The following is an 18003-nucleotide window of genomic DNA, read 5'->3' on the forward strand; positions in this document are numbered from 1 at the left end:
CTTGGTGGTACCTCTAGTTTGGACAGTGCTTGGTACCTCTAGTTTGGACAGTCCTTGGTGGTACCTCTAGTTTGGACAGTCCTTGGTGGAACCTCTAGTTTGGACAGTCCTTGGTGGAACCTCTAGTTTGGACAGTGCTTGGTACCTCTAGTTTGGACAGTCCTTGGTGGTACCTCTAGTTTGGACAGTCCTTGGTGGTACTTCTAGTTTGGCCAGTTCTTGGTGGTACCTCTAGTTTGACCAGTCCTAGGTGGTACCTCTAGTTTGGACAGTCCTTGGTGGTATCTCTAGTTTGGACAGTCCTTGGTGGTACCTCTAGTTTGGACAGTCCTTGGTGGTATCTCTAGTTTGGACAGTCCTTGGTGGTACCTCTAGTTTGGACAGTCCTTGGTGGTACCTCTAGTTTGGACAGTCCTTGGTGGTACCTCTAGTTTGGACAGACCTTGGTGGTACCTCTAGTTTGGACAGTTCTGGTGGTACCTCTAGTTTGTCCAGTCCTTGGTGGTACCTCTAGTTTGGACAGTTCTGGTGGTACCTCTAGTTTGTCCAGTCCTTGGTGGTACCTCTACTTTGGACAGTCCTTGGTGGTATCTCTAGTTTGGACAGTCCTTGGTGGTACCTCTAGTTTGGACAGTCCTTGGTGGTACCTCTAGTTTGGACAGTCCTTGGTGGTACCTCTAGTTTGGACAGTCCTTGGTGGTACCTCTAGTTTGGACAGTCCTTGGTGATATCTCTAGTTTGGACAGTCCTTGGTGGTACCTCTAGTTTGGACAGTCCTTGGTGGTACCTCTAGTTTGGACAGTCCTTGGTGGTACCTCTCGTTTGGATAGTCCTTGGTGGTACCTCTAGTTTGGACAGTCCTTGGTGGAACCTCTAGTTTGGACAGTGCTTGGTACCTCTAGTTTGGACAGTCCTTGGTGGTAACTCTAGTTTGGACAGTCCTTGGTGGAACCTCTAGTTTGGACAGTGCTTGGTACCTCTAGTTTGGACAGTCCTTGGTGGTTCCTCTAGTTTGGACAGTCCTTGATGGTTCCTCTAGTTTGGACAGTCCTTGGTGGTTCCTCTAGTTTGGACAGTCCTTGGTGGTTCCTCTAGTTTGGACAGTCCTTGGTGGTTCTTCTAGTTTGGACAGTCCTTGGTACCTCTAGTTTGGACAGTCCTTGGTGGTACCTCTAGTTTGACCAGTCCTTGATGGTACCTCTAGTTTGACCAGTCCTCGGTGGTACCTCTAGTTTGTCCAGTCCTTGGTACCTCTAGTTTGGACAGTCCTTGATGGTACCTCTAGTTTGGACAGTCCTTGGTGGTACCTCTAGTTTGGACAGTCCTTGGTGGTACCTCTAGTTTGGACAGTCCTCGGTGGTACCTCTAGTTTGGACAGTCCTTGGTGGTACCTCTAGTTTTGACAGTCCTTGGTGGTACTTCTAGTTTGGACAGTCGTTGGTGGTACCTCTAGTTTGGACAGTCCTCGGTGGTATCTCTAGTTTGGACAGTCCTCGGTGGTATCTCTAGTTTGGACAGTCCTCGGTGGTATCTCTAGTTTGGACAGTCCTTGGTTGTACCTCTAGTTTGTCCAGTCCTTGGTGGTACCTCTAGTTTGGACAGTCCTTGGTGATACCTCTAGTTTGGACAGTCCTCGGTGGTACTTCTTGTTTGGACAGTCCTTGGTGGTACCTCTAGTTTGGACAGTCGTTGGTGGTACCTCTAGTTTGGACAGTCCTTGGTGGTACCTCTAGTTTGTCCAGTCCTTGGTGGTACCTCTAGTTTGGACAGTGCTTGGTGGTACCTCTAGTTTGGACTGTCCTTGGTGGTACCTCTAGTTTGTCCAGTCCTTGGTGGTACCTCTAGTTTGACCAGTCCTTGGTGGTACCTCTAGTTTCGAACCGTCCTTGTGGGTACGTACCTCTATTTTGATTCAATGATAATTGCATCTACTGTCGTCTGCCTCAGAGTTCTAGTTAGGGTACAATAAGGGCAATGCTCTGATCAAAAGAAAACATTTAAGGGCAATTAGTTCTCTTTAATATGTCTGTACACTGTCGTTTGTGCTCTGCACGTTTTTGACATCCCATGTAATACATAAGACCGTTATCATGCTATCACATATAGGCAATTAGATTCAAATGATCAAATGGCAGAAATGGTGCCACTTTTGCCATGGACGCCATTGTGAAATGAATAGCTGTTGAATGTAAATACCTAATGAAACAATGTAGTTTATCTGTCAAAGAGATAGGTATATAATCATACAAAAATCTCGCTCCTTATTTTTCATACATTTATTCCTTTATAATGATAATGTGATTTATTGTAACAAAGTAGTTTCAATCATACAAAGCATATTTTCTTATCCCAAAGCATTACATCACCCATACCGTAAACAAGCACTTTCAAAACCGTACTGCCATTTGTATTATGAATAGTTTTACTATATATAATATGTCCTTCGATAAACTTTGCTGCCATTCAATAATACCTCGTACCATTAAATGTTGAAAGTTATTTGGCAAAGTTGACAATTTTATCACCATATTCAACATATTACTGTGAGTTTAAAAACTCCTAAAAGACATGCTTGAAAATGGGACTTCCAAGGCTATATGCATCTCTGTGAAAACAGAGTTAGTTTATTTTTTAGGTTTATGTTTATTTTGTTTAACGTCCCATCAACAGCCAGGGTCATTTTAAGGATGTGTCAAGTTATGGAGGTGGAGGAAATCCGGAGTGCCCAGAGAAAAACCACCGGCCTACGGTCAGTACCTGGCAACTGCCCCACGTAGGTTTCGAACTTGTGACCTAGAGGTGGAGGGTTAGTGTTAAAGTGTCGGGACACCTTAACTACTTGGCCACTGTGGCTCCAGATAGAGATTGAGTATATAACATCTCACAAAGAATTATCATGCTGTATCTACATATTAGTATGAGTAAAATAGCTTTCAATGGAATTTCATCTAGGTATACTTACAATGTTGAATATAGTAAGCAATTGTATACTTGTACCTGTTCATTGTCTGAAGGATTTTTTTTTTTTTTTTTTTTTTATAAATAACCTGTTTAAATATAGCTCCATCATGAGAAAACCATTATGCAACATACATCTGTACCTGAAAATGTACACAAACACTTTCATTAATATATAATATTTAACATAAACAAAAACATATTATACTTTTCAAATCGATGTAGATTTAGGTAAAGATACATATTTCTGGTTCAAACTAATAAATTAAATAGCATACATGTTTAATTGAAACTATGTACTCAAAATCTGCATCAAGTATACAATCATAGGTATAATTCAATATAGGCTTTTTTTACAACATTAAACATTTACATACAAAATAATGAAAATGGCACTAGAACATCAATATATCTCTATCAAGATGTATTTTCTTCTTGAAAGCGACAATAACTGTAAAAATCATGGTTGGAAAATATTTTAATGTGTAATGTTCTGAACAGATCCATATCATAAAACTAGTTCTTTCCTTTTAACTATGAAAATTAAAATTTTCCATCCTAGTTTTTTTTTTTTTTTTTTTTTTCGTTTTTTTTTCTTTTCCAACACTAAAATCAGTGCAAAAGAATAACATTACAATTTTGTAGGGCCTACAAGAATGCATATGTCACACTGTTGTGCAGACTCATCACTCGCACCAACGAGAATTTGACTCCATTTGGCTTTTTTTCCCGTGTAGCTTCTTTACGAACATAAACCGAGGTAAGCATTGTTTAAAGCTCATGAACATATATTTATAGAATATTTTACAGTATCGACTCTGGTTTCATCATATGTTAAACCCATTTCACTATTTATATGAAGAAATCACTGCCTAATGAGTATGAAATCTACAGTTATAGTCGCTTTAATGATATTTGGAATAAATATTTCTTTATCAATTTTTGTGTTCAACATGAAATATGTGGCGAGGGATCACAATTTCATATTATATCTTTAAAGAAAACAAAACATATTTTTCCAGTGTATTCAAGGACCTTGCCTATAATGTGTCCCTAATTTTTAATAATCAATAAAGAAAATGTTATACAGCCTGATTTGATGAAGTAATTATCAGAAATCAATATCGGAGAAATTTAAATGAAGTCCAATCCGTCTATAACGATTGCCTGTTGGGTTCCCAATAAAATACAATTCATTCTACATCAACCTTTATATAATAGAACCTGCATATAACGACCATTTTCCACTCCGTGAATAGACAGGTTCACCTATTTATAAAGGAAATTTACCGTTCTAAGACAAATGTGTTCCGTGTAAGGTTACCTAATGACAATTTTTCAATACATTAAATCTAATGGAAGACAAGTTAAGAAAATTCTTTATTGACTGACCTTAGATGGAGATATCATTTTTTTCAGAATATAAAATTTCAGCTTAAAACCAACTGCATTTATAATCAGATTATTTCAATCATCAAGTATTTAGTAGAATGATTTTAAGCAAAGTTTTGTGCTAATCTGTGTTTTCATACATCATTTTCGGGACCCCCTGGACATCGTTTTTGGTCAAATTTTTTCATGTGCAAAATATACGGATAGAAGTTTTTTTCAGCATTTTCAGCCATAAAAAGTACCTGCTCAAATTACACTGGTTTTTACGGTACATGTGTATATAACTACATTTTGTTTGTGTGTAAACTAGCACATTGTTTTTTAATGCATTACCCAGCCACCATGACTCTTATGAATGAGTATGATGATTATCTAGCTTGTAAAACTGATTGTAATGTCCAAATGTGGAGACTGATTAGATTATCAGATCTGACACAGATTGTGAAATTTCAGCTGATTTGATGATAAACCCATTACCTATCTTATAAAATAGAACATGTATTTATTACCTGTGAATTGACAGCTGGCATTATGCTACAAACATTCTTATTCAAGGTGAAAATTGAGAACGAGATGCTACAGAATTTCAGACTCAGATAATTCAATTACTGAGAACACAGAAATTATGAAAGGGGGAAATTTATTAACTTCAACACATGAAGGTCATTCTGACGGGAAAAAATTCTCCCAAATATTATTTTGTGATGTGTGTGGTATATATGGAAACAGGAAGCTTTCTCAAATAATTGTAAATGTTTATACATGTATAAATTAATATTTACTTATTGTATATTGTCAAAATTATATCACAGTCGATGCTTAATTCAGCAGTTTAGCCTTATGTATATATACATAATGTATATATAAAGTGATAACGAAAATGTTATTTTTCCAAGGTAATGTACAATTGTACATGTACAGCTATATGTCATAATTAACAATAGAACGAAGATGAGCTGTTTGGTCAATTATAGTTTCACATAGAGTCAAGGAGTGCAGATGGCTCATGGGAATAAAATTAAACAATAGTATTGTTTTACAGTAATGCACCTATGATAGAGATGAATAGGATAATATGAAAAACGTGACATTAACCACATATGATATTAACAGAAATTACCCATATGTGATATTAAGAGAAAAGATATCAAATATGATATTAAGAGAAATTACCCTGATATATGATGATAAAAGAGAAAATATCCAATTCATGTTCGATATTAACAGAAATTGTTGATATTATGATATTAAGAGAAATAAACTTGATATGTGATAATAAGAGAAAAAAATATCACATACATGTATGATACATTGTATTAACAGAAATTACCCATATGTGATATTAAGATAGAAAATATGATATGATTTTTAGAGATATTAACCATCTATGATATAAAAAAACTTGACCACATATGACATTAAAGAAATCTACTTCAGTATATGATGATATGAAGAGAAATAAATTTTATTACATTTTTACCAGTGAAATATCAAAAATTATTCATTCTATAAAAGTGATATTTTTCACTAGTAAAAAATATCATATTTTTCACTAGCGCACGAGTGAAAAATATCAAAATATTAGCCACACGAGTGAAATATATTTGGTATTACTGAAGACACTGTTAGATATCCTCTATGTATTGAGTCTACTATAGTTTTTCATCTATATCTCAAATCATATACATGTATAGATAAAAAAATTGTTTTTATCCATATTTTATGCATAAAAATAAAGAGATGATGCAGGGAGCTAACCTCCATTTTATAACAAAAGTATTCTAGTTTACAAAGAATCACCATAATATGTGACAATCAAATAACGATTTTAGATTTTTGTTTTAACCTGTATGTATATATATATATATATATTAGGTATCTCTAAATAGATCTAAATAAGGACCGACAAAACTTCTTCACATTTTTAAAATGGTCATAACATACAATGTACATGCATAGTTTCATTTTTTGAAGAATCTTTTTCATTTCTTATGTACTGTATTATTTCTACCTTTAATTTAACTTTTTTGTGTGAAGACCATCGTCTTGCATAGAGATATCCATTCTCGTCCCAATCTGCTATAAATTAAAGCTAAAGCTTATATATACCACCTTATATATATATAATTACTGACAAAGTGAAATGAAGGGAAGTAACTCTGATACTGCTAGATCATAATTAGAGATTCCATTTACATATCATAAAAAGGCTAAACTACTCGATAAGATACTTCAAATGTCAATTCTATACCAGGGGCCTGTTCGTTTATGCGGACAGACCGGTTAGTCCGTTTTTAAATGTAATAATTTAAACATAGATCTTGATAAACCTGTAAATGTTAATACAGGCCTTGGAAGTCTTTGTCAAGGCTCGTCTGAAAACAATATAAAATCACCAGGTCCGTATTTATTTCATAAACTATTAACTCTGGTCCAACTGGTCCAGCCGTTTAGACCGGAGAAATGAAAACAGCCCAAATCTTCTGTTTGGAAATTGTAAAGCACATCCTTAACTTTATGGACTAGAGATTTAGACAGTGAAATATTTAAATTCAATATAAATGCATTATGGTTACAAAAACACATCATAAGTAAATAAAAAACATCCTCTCACTCTCTTCATAACATTTAAGAATCAAATTAATCGAAATCACAAGACTATAAACTTATACCAACAATATTATGGAAGTAAGAAGCATTGCATGATACTTGGTTTGTTTTCTTTCATTAGAAAGAATGATCACATATTTTTGAGTATTGAGTTGTACAGTTAAGTACATTTACAACCAAACATAGTGTTAACCAACTTATTTTCTCGTTTTATATGCCTAAATACTTTTTCACTGCAATTTAATTTCGCCATTTTGTCATAAAATGTGCTGAGCTGCACCTGTGTTTGAAACTAATTTATGGCAATTGATTTCGTAAATTTAAATCACAAAGCTGGAAATACGCGAAAATTACAACCAGTTGCGCGGATTTACTACTTGGCCCATGGGCCTAAATATGTGACAAACAGTATTTATATCATAACTTCTCTTCACTAGAAAAGACAATTTAATATCTTTACATCTCCACCTTCTTCAGCTTAGTGAAATCTGACTTCGTTAAAATTTGCGTAAAACAGTGAAAAAAGACTCAGCGGATTAATAAGCGTATAATCAGTTCATTATCATGACGTCGTCTCTTTGTGACGTTACCGGAATGTCAATTACATTAAGGTATGTAAATGTAAAAGAAAAAAAAATTCTGTCTCAATTTCACATGGAACTTTTCCCTGTGCATGGTTTTATTAAGTGCGCTTCTTTTGTGTTTTGAAACCACACAGTGTGCTTATTTAGTCAAATACAATATCTGAAAATTGTAGATTATATTTGTGAAGAAATTAATTCCTTGGTTAGAAATCCTATTATCAGTCTGGACTTATATATCACATTAAAGACATAACCCATCAATAAATAATACAGAAAATTGGCACATACAAGCATTCATACATAAAGAACTATCTGCTATTTTTCCCTGCGTCCAAGTATTTGTGCTATTCTGCGACGATTCTCTGCGAGAGAGTTGCCCTTTAATCGTCCCGGAGTTTTTGCTGCTTCCCCACCAAAAGTTAATTCATTGTTTGTACTCGGACCAGAATCCCTATTAGGAGGTGCTGAAGGGGTTTTGGTCTTAGTAGGGCTTGAGCCCTCACTGTCCCTTCGGGAAAGCCCTTCCTCAGGTGGGCTGGGCTTTGGAGTGTTGAAACTTCCTGATCTCTTCAGATTCGCAGCTGAAGAGTTCCGAGATGAGTTAAGTGAAGAATATCCACCTTAATGTAATAAAAAAAACATTACTGTATAAAATGATGGTATATGCAGTTATAGACAATTGGTTATCAAGGACAATCAAATTTAAATCTGGATGGTCATTCTCACTACGTTACATGAACATCTAACGACAATGCATAAGGGGTCACATCAGGATGACCTTTTGGATCAACCAATCAAATTACTCGGACAGAATCTTGGAAGTGAATTCCGTATACCCGAAATAACAAGATAAGAGTGCATGGCTTGCATAATCTGTCAATCTGTTTCAAGTCATTTCGTCCAACGAAGCATATAGCTATATATATGCTGTACTAAAATGGTTAGATTCAGATGCATGATGTGGCGAATGGGTGAGATCGTGACATCGAAAAATTGTCAATTCGACCTGAAAGTGAAATATTGAGATAACAAAGGTCACCAGAATGTGACCCCTTATGCGATGTCGTTAGATGTTCATGTTACGTAGTGAGAATGAGCATCTAGATTTTAATTAGATTGTATCAAAGACAGATGGTAGTGTAATAATGTAACTGAGATTTTAACTTTTTAAACTATTACTGACCAGATGGTTTCTTCAGCTGCAGGAGTTCTTCCTTAGCCTCGCTAAACTTCTCCATCAACTCAAATCTTTCCTCACATTCCTTCCTCACTGTCTCTTGGAGGAAAGCATTCTGTGAAATAAAACACAGAAAAATAAATGCAGTTTTAAAAACTACCCACTGCAATGACATTTATAGTCATAATAAATGACACAGCTTTGCAAGTAAACAATACATCCTATTGAGCGTTCCTACAATTCATGAGTTATGCCCCTTTAATACAAAGTTATCTCCCTTTACCTCCTCCTTTGCTGTCTTTAGCTGGCCTGCCTGTTCTTCTATCTGCTGCCTGGTGTCCCCCAACTCCTGGTGTGTCTCCTTCAGTTGTTGTTTCAGTGTATAAATCATTTCCTCGTTTCCTGAGTCCAAACGACCTGAATTGGAATTTTAGTTTAAAAGGACCTTTCTTCATCCTTGTGTCAAACTTTAATTTTGTAACAGAATAATTATTGGAACACAATTATTATCAAATTGACAAAAACAAGTAACTTCATTGTTTAGGAGTAAACATATCCACTGTTTATCAAATTACTAAATTTTCAGATTATTTGAAAGATTGTTACCCATGTGCTGTTGACAGATATTTCAACTCCTATTAGATTGTATACAAGAATAAGACACATATGAGCGATCTTACCCTTACCTAATCTGTTCTCCAGATCCTGGATGATAGACTCTGGACTTCCTTATTACCTAATCTATTCTCCAGACCCTGAATGATTGACTTTAGACTCTGGACTTCCTTACCTAATCTGTTCTCCAGATCCTTAATGATTGAATTTAGACTCTGGACTTCCTTACCTAATCTGTTCTCCAGATCCTGAATGATTGACTTTAGACTCTGGACTTCCTTACCTAATCTGTTCTCCAGATCCTTAATGATTGACTTTAGACTCTAGACTTCCTTACCTAATCTGTTCTCCAGATCCTGAATGATTGATTTTAGACTCTAGACTTCCTTACCTAATCTGTTCTCCAGATCCTTAATGATTGACTTTAGACTCTGGACTTCCTTACCTAATCTGTTCTCCAGATCCTGAATGATTGATTTTAGACTCTGGACTTCCTTACCTAATCTGTTCTCCAGATCCTGAATGATTGACTTTAGACTCTAGACTTCCTTACCTAATCTGTTCTCCAGATCCTGAATGATTGATTTTAGACTCTGGACTTCCTTACCTAATCTGTTCTCCAGATCCTGGATGACAGACTCTGGACTTCCTTACCTAATCTGTTCTCCAGATCCTGGATGATTGATTTTAGACTCTGGACTTCCTTACCTAATCTGTTCTCCAGATCCTGAATGATTGACTTTAGACTCTGGACTTCCTTACCTAATCTGTTCTCCAGATCCTGAATGATTGACTCTAGACTCTAGACTTCCTTACCTAATCTGTTCTCCAGATCCTGAATGATTGACTTTAGACTCTAGACTTCCTTACCTAATCTGTTCTCCAGATCCTGTATGATTGACTTTAGACTCTGGACTTCCTTACCTAATCTGTTCTCCAGATCCTGTATGATTGATTTTAGACTCTGGACTTCCTTACCTAATCTGTTCTCCAGATCCTGTATGATTGATTTTAGACTCTGGACTTCCTTACCTAATCTGTTCTCCAGATCCTGAATGATTGACTTTAGACTCTGGACTTCCTTACCTAATCTGTTCTCCAGATCCTGTATGATTGATTTTAGACTCTGGACTTCCTTACCTAATCTGTTCTCCAGATCCTGTATGATTGATTTTAGACTCTGGACTTCCTTTCGCAGAGAGTCCTCGCTGTCTTTAGCCCGTTCTTTTGTGTCTGACAGAAACTTTTGAAGATCCCGAATCTCAGACCGATATTTACTCTCCAATGAGTTCAACTGAGCCTTCAACTGTAAATTCAAATTTTAAAGATACAATATTGTTTTGATACATTTTTGTTTTTTAATTATTTTATTATTTTTCAAAGAATGTGTTCATTTATTACAAAGATAATGCTGTCATTATCTTTGATATAAAGATTAATTGTTTATAAATATATTTTTGTTTAGTTTTTTAAAATATCTAAAAGGCTAGACCTGCTACAGTAAAGAATTGGATTTACATATAAACATGATCATCAAATCACAGGATTTGGCAATTAATTGTTTTTCTCAGTAAATTCACAATATCTAGATTATATCTTTTTCCATTGTTGATGAAACACAAGTTTTGAGACCCATGTATAAGTCGTTACTCATCTATACATGTAACTTATAGAATTATAGAAATTTACCCCTCTTTCTAGTGGTTTAAATCTGTATTTGATTTCTTTTAACAATGTTTTATGAAAAAACAAATACAATGTGAAAGAGATTTTATACTCAGAATTAAAATCTTCTCTGAAATCATATTTTCAAATAAGCCAATTCAATGTTTTATATCATGTAAAAAATTAGATGGAGTTAAATACAGCAAAAACAATCATAGATTTAATTAACATGAATTTTTTAATTAGCCTCAAAATAATACATATATTTTGCAAAATTGATCTCATTCACAATGTTTTATTATTTTACTTTTTACAATCTAGTTCATCTCGTTTATAAAGTGAAAGGTGACTATAAATAGGAATGTCATCCATGACTTAAGAAAATATATTGACAGCTAAGACAATATGGCAAACATACACATTTTACTGTCATGTGGTAATAATACAAAAAGTGATTTAACTGAAAAATTCTTTAATTTGAAGGAGTGAGAAAAGAATGGGATTTGAACCCATTTTCTCATAAATTTCTCAAATTACTGAAATGGTATCTTGAGCTTTTATGATATGCAGACATGTATAAGTGTAGATACTTTCAATACTAAAAATCTGTTACATTGATGCTGTATATTTCTTAATTTAAATTTTCATTATTCAAGAAACAAAAAAATTTGTTAATATTTTTTATGCATGGGTGTCACTCTGAAAAAAGTGAGATCTATAATGTCATTATTTAATGGTATTTCATACCTATTTTCGATAAATATTTAAAAGAAAAAAAAAACAGGAAATGCATGTCTCAATGTGCGAATGTAGCATATATCCTTAAGTGGAAAATGATTTTTGAAAAAAAAAGGAAAAGCTACATGTACTGAGTGTGGTATATACCCTTAAGACTAATTTGTTATCTATGTGTACTGGTATCAAATAAGCTGTGAATAAACGAACATCATGCACCAGTTAAGTGGATCCACATTATAAATTCTTAACATGTACAATATTAACATGTCAGCTGTTTAGTGTTGACGATGATGAGCATGCAGCAGGCTATAAATAAACACATTGAATATTGATCTGGTCTGTCAGGACCGACACTCATCACTCACTATATGTTAAAACTGTTTTAGGTTTTCGTAACCTCATTTACTCTGAAATAGACACAAGAAACTATGTTCAAAAGTAGATTGTCTGATATTTATATAACGAATAGTGTAGCTACCATATAGGCTTGTATGCTAAAGCATCCATAATTTTCTCAAAAAAAAAAAGTAGAAAAGAAAAAAAAAGAGAGAAAGAGAGAGAGACACACACACAGAAAGAAAGAAAGAAAGAAAACAAGAAAGAAAGAAAGAAAGAAAGAAAGAAAGAAAGAAAGATAAAAGTCTTTAAAGCATCCATATACATTTGTATTATTTGCCTATCAAAATACTTTAAAACTTTTAGATAGAGTGTGTCAATACAATATATTCCAGGGTTACAAAAGTTCTTTGCTTCTACACTGAATTGATCAGTAAATAGCATTAGGTGGTTAATTTCAATAATATTACGAAGTTTTACATGAAATATAACTCACAATAGCTTCGTGATCTTTGTTAGAATTCTGGTATTTTCCTAACAGTTCTTGATATTTCTCTTTTTCAATCTTTATTTCCTGAAATGAAAATAGAAATTGTTTTAAAACATGACAGTGAAATAGAAGGTATACCATATTTACTTGATAGATAGAACATGAAGTTCATTTGGTTTGTTTGGTTTGTTTTTGTTTAACGTCCTATTAACAGCCAGGGTCATTTAAGGACGTGCCAGGTTTTGGAGGTGGAGGAAAGCCGGAGTACCCGCAGAAAAACCACCGGCATACGGTCAGTACCTGGCAACTGCCCCACGTAGGTTTCGAACTCGCAACCCAGTGGTGGAGGGCTAGTGTTAAAGTGTCGGTACACCTTAACCACTCGGCCACCGCGGCCCCCACATGAAGTTCATCAAGTACTAGTAATGTATATGTACAGAGTGTAGTAAACTTATTTGAATATTGCATGGAATCCCTGAGAATTTAAATCAACAAGCATGCTGGATAACTGCTAAAGAAATACACGTTCCCTACCAGCCCACGCTAAAAAAGTAACATTGACCTTGAGCCATAAAGCCCTGAAACTCAATCTTGATCTGTAATTACTCATACTGAAGTTACATACCAACTTTTACCGATTTACCAACATACCTTGAAGCATGGCTGACAGATGGACAGACAGATGGAAAGGAAAGAAACCTATAAATACCCCATCCCCCCACCCCGTCCATCCCAGTTTCACTGGGGACTAATCATGTACATCACCGAATCACCGACACCTACCAGGACAAAGTTCTCCTTTAGTCTCTCCTCCATAGATTTTAACGATGCCACATGTTTTGCCCGTTCTTTCTGCAGCATCTCCTCCAGCTGTCAAGAAATGTCAGTACAATTTTTTATTTTACATTTATTTTAATTTCATTTTTTTAGCATTACATTAAAATATCATTTCTTAAACTCCAACAGTACAGACCGGTCTGTTTCTCAGTTTCCCAATAAACACAAATCAACATGTGTAGGGAGCATCGAACCACACTCCTCAGATTTTCACCCGAGGTTACAAAGCCAGAGCTCTAACCAACTGTGCTATTGAGGCCCACTCACCTCAAGTTACATGGCCGGGGTCTAACCGACTGAGCTATTGAGAACTTCAAAAATTAATAAATCTCTTACCTTTTCCGGCCAGGACTCTGCCTCATACATCTTCTGTTTAAAACTTTCTCGTAACTGTTCTATCCGGTTTTGATGGGATAAAATCATGGACTCTCTACAAATTCAAAAATACCAACCATTATTATATAAAATTTTACATTGTATGCTTTTTCTGATGTTCTCAATACATTTAATGCAAGAGATGTCAATTCAATCTAAGAACTTTCATGAGAACATCAACAGAACACAATCAAATACAAATTCATTAGTTATTTGACAGGCTTAATCATCAAACTTTACCGCTTTGTAAACAATAGCTCAGGTCCGTAAACAATAGCTCAAGTCCGTAAACAATAGCTCAAGTCCGTAAACAATAGCTCAAGTCCGTAAACAATAGCTCAAGTCCGTAAACAATAGCTCAAGTCCGTAAACAATAGCTCAGGTCTGTAAACAATAGCTCAAGTCTGTAAACAATAGCTCAAGTCCATAAACAATAGCTCAGGTCTGTAAACAACAGCTCAAGTCTGTAAACAATAGCTCAAGTCCGTAAACAATAGCTCAGGTCTATAAACAATAGCTCAAGTCTGTAAACAATAGCTCAGGTCTTTGAACGATATTAGTCATCGCTGGATATTAATCTAAAATTTGTAAATTTGACTATTGAATCTCTTTATAAAGCATATGACAGACTTTAAAGCTCAATGCAGTCAAATGAATTATGTTCTTTGTTTTGTATATCTTGGATATTGTATGTTACACTGAATAGATTTTAACATTTGAATAATATTCTGGTATAGATATCGGAACCTACCATGCATATCAAAAACAAGCTTGCTACATATAACAGTGTTGAAATTAATTAGCAGAATTATTTTCCAGAATTATTTCGAAAAAATCTTTTTGTTTTTAAAATATTCATTAAGACACAACATACATATAAAGACATCATCCACATCACTGTATCTTAGATATAAACTAACCTCTCTCCTTTTAGTTGGTCAATCTCTTCTTCGGCTTTGGCTAAAATATTCTTCAATTCTCTTGTTTCCGCTAAAAAAAATATAATTTTGAAATAAATCTTATACATCTGTAATTTTATTTCATAAAATACATAAAAAGTTAATTATATAATGCTATTTAAAGTTTTGTAATTTAGTAAACAAATATAATCCTTGGCGACAAAGCAAAACAAATTCTTCAGCGCAGAGGAGACTGTACTGTATAGAATATTCAAAACTTTTCTTTTGTAAAACAAGTATAGCTGTTTAAAGGTATTTTTATCAGTAAAGTTTTACTAGTTAATGGCAAATTAAATCTTTTTGATTTTTCAACATGTTTGGACTGTTCATCAACATTCAATTTAAGCTGTGCAATTAAACCATCTTGGTTGTCTCCCCTGAAAATATAGAATTTGACAACAAAATATACTAAAGGCAAGGCAATGCTTGAAATTTAACTATTATACACTGTTTTGAGACCATCATAGATTTTGAATAATATGTTTCATTCATTGAATTATGTGTGATAATGATGTGAACGAGTAAACATAACTACATGATCATTTTCCAAAGCTGTATTTCAAACTGACACAGTTGGAAGCTAACAAAGTTCTACTGTAGAGACGTTTGTAGACTCTGACATCGACTCTGACATCGACTGTGACATCGACTCTGACATCGACTCTGACATCGACTCTGATATTGACTGCGATTTATTACAAACTTACAGACAGTGAGGGTAGCTTTTCTATGAATCTCCTCCTCTTTCATCTTCTGTTCTTTAAATCTCGACTCCATCGTCTTCATTTCCTTGTACAATGTCATCACTTCAATATCTTTCTTTTTTAAGTCATTCTGAAGTCTGTCATAGAAAAAAATCCAGATTTCAATTCTATACCAATTTCAAACAAAATCTTTGTAATTTTTGTTTGTTTGTTTGTTTTTGTTTATTTTTCCACAGTTTGAAAAATCACACTGCTTTTGTTGTGGTATCTTGATTGGCTTTTTCTCACTAACAGAATCTCGAATGTTGTGATATAAAATATTTCTGGCATAGCTATATATAGTTTCACCTGAGTGTTTTGTTGACTAAAAATAGAGTCCATAATAGAATTCAGATACAGGATATTTCACTAACTGTATAATCTGGTGGATTTCAAAGGCATTATTTGAGAAACTTGTCAATCTAAAGTTGGAAAGAACAAAAAAATTTTGAATGACAGAAAAATCCTCCTACATACTTCTGTAGGGCCATTTCTGTATTCTGTTCCTTCCTTCGGGACTGTGCAGTTAAATCCTCAATCTCCTGGGTTTTGTTTCTGTATTAAAGATAAAAGTTGAAAATTAAATTTTGTAAACTTAAAAAAAAAAAAAATCCTGAATATTTAAATTTCATAAAATTTGGTGGGAACTTGAAACAAAAATACACAACCTGATTTACTTGAACAAATAGCACATAACTTTGGAGATCTATACAATATTTTTTTTTTTTTTAATTATATATTTTTGTATTTTTATTTTTTTTTTTTTTTGTTGCTTTTTTTTTCATGTCTTTAGTAACGTAAAAGTATTGACAGGTAAGTGATCTTTTGCACCTTTGAATTAAACACAAACGTCCTGTTTCCCAGAAAATACTAATAAAATAGAATCATTAATTAGGTTGATTATGTTAACAAAGGGAGCAAGTTTCATCATTAACAATTAACTTAAGTATATCCAGGCTGTTCTATATAGTAAATACAATAACATAATTATGTGGATAAACCAAAATTAATCACTGTTGTGCCTACAAATGGTGACACATATGAAAATGATGGCTGCAGTGGCCTTGGTCAGACCAAAGAAATCCAGTGTTTGAGCCAATTGGTCAAATGGACATGAGTATTATAACTCCTTGTAAGTTCTAAACTATATATAGGTAATACGCACAACAATGTATATATAATTTACTACAATTGCAAAACAAGGTATATCAATTTACACTAATCACAGGGGTCTTAATATGGGAGGAAGCCAGAGTACCCAGAGAACCCCCCCCCCCCCCCCCCCCCCCATGATTGTGCATGTGACCACATTAACCTTTTCATTTCCCGTCTGTGAATCAACCCCGGCCACTTCAGAGAAAGGAAGGTGTGTTACGACTCTGTCACCCGACCCCAAATTCTTGTGAATTACATGTAATTAAAGTGAGTTTGCTCCTTCAATAGTAACATCAAAAACTTCTCATCAACTCTCTATATCAAAAGTATGTGTACACCTAATTTACATATACAAATGTATATATAACATAGTAACACAAATGATGAAAGAAGACAACTTTTTGACTCGTGCCCTGACCGGACCTTGAACTCACGATCTATGGCACCCAATCCCCTAGCCAGAAATACCTGCAGCTTATACCGCTGCACCACATCGGCGTTCTTTAAAAAGAACGTTTCAATGGCGCAGAGATGGTCGGCCCGATACCCTGACATGATCATTGTGGAAGTCGTCTATTAGATGATATGAAAACCTGGAACGCAATGTATTTACATACATGGATATGAATTGTACATATATCATATATATTTCTCTCGGTACAACTACGACAGGAAATTCAAATCTATATCTTCGGATCACCAACACATATATAGTGTTTATGATACATTGTGCTAATAAATAGATATATAACTTAGCAACACAAATGACGAAGGAAGACAACTTTTTGACTCATGCCCTGAATGGGCCTCAAACTCACGATCTACGGCACCCAATCGCCTAGCCAGATATACACATATATATATAGTAACACAAATGACGAAGGAAGACAACTTTTTGACTTGTGCCCTAACCGAGCCTCAAACTCACGATCTACGGCACCCAATCGCCTAGCCAGAAATACCCGCAGCTTATACTGCTGCGCCACATCAGTGTATATATATATATTTATACATTTGTATGACAAGGGAGATAAGCAGGTTTACCTCAAACTGTCTTTAAATTGTTGACTTTCAAGGTTCAGCTGTCGACTCGTTGATACGGCGTCCTCCAACTGTTGTCTGATATCTGTACACACACAAGATGTATAATGTGGTTCTGATATAGTGGAGGAATTATATAATTTTATGAACCCCTTATCTATACCTAAATCAACACAATATATGTACAAAACTGATAAAATTACTTAACAATGTGACTAGAAGAACTAGACGCATCATTCTCTGTACAAATAATTTTATGTAGCGTGGAAATATATTTCACGCTTATGTTTATTAAATTAGAAATGTAGTTTAATTGTATTATTGTTTA

At 34.5% G+C, this 18003-nt stretch overlaps 1 protein-coding gene across 1 annotated transcript in view; it reads right to left on the reverse strand.

Annotated features, from left to right (window-relative positions):
• Window positions 1-5907: 5907 nt before the first annotated feature.
• The window catches only part of LOC117344942 (leucine-, glutamate- and lysine-rich protein 1-like), a 49387-nt gene continuing 37291 nt past the window's right edge, over window positions 5908-18003 (reverse strand). The window contains exons 6-16 of the mRNA XM_033907827.1: window positions 17679-17760; window positions 15957-16034; window positions 15444-15577; window positions 14698-14767; window positions 13739-13832; window positions 13349-13435; window positions 12572-12649; window positions 10477-10642; window positions 9005-9138; window positions 8728-8836; window positions 5908-8164 (exon numbers count right to left, since the gene is read on the reverse strand). Of these exons, the coding sequence (XP_033763718.1) occupies window positions 7860-8164; window positions 8728-8836; window positions 9005-9138; window positions 10477-10642; window positions 12572-12649; window positions 13349-13435; window positions 13739-13832; window positions 14698-14767; window positions 15444-15577; window positions 15957-16034; window positions 17679-17760 (1337 nt within the window). The 3' untranslated portion in view covers window positions 5908-7859. The remainder of the gene's footprint in view (window positions 8165-8727; window positions 8837-9004; window positions 9139-10476; window positions 10643-12571; window positions 12650-13348; window positions 13436-13738; window positions 13833-14697; window positions 14768-15443; window positions 15578-15956; window positions 16035-17678; window positions 17761-18003) is intronic.

This window comes from Pecten maximus, chromosome 16 (genome assembly GCF_902652985.1).
Source record: "Pecten maximus chromosome 16, xPecMax1.1, whole genome shotgun sequence".
Classification (NCBI taxonomy): domain Eukaryota; kingdom Metazoa; phylum Mollusca; class Bivalvia; order Pectinida; family Pectinidae; genus Pecten; species Pecten maximus.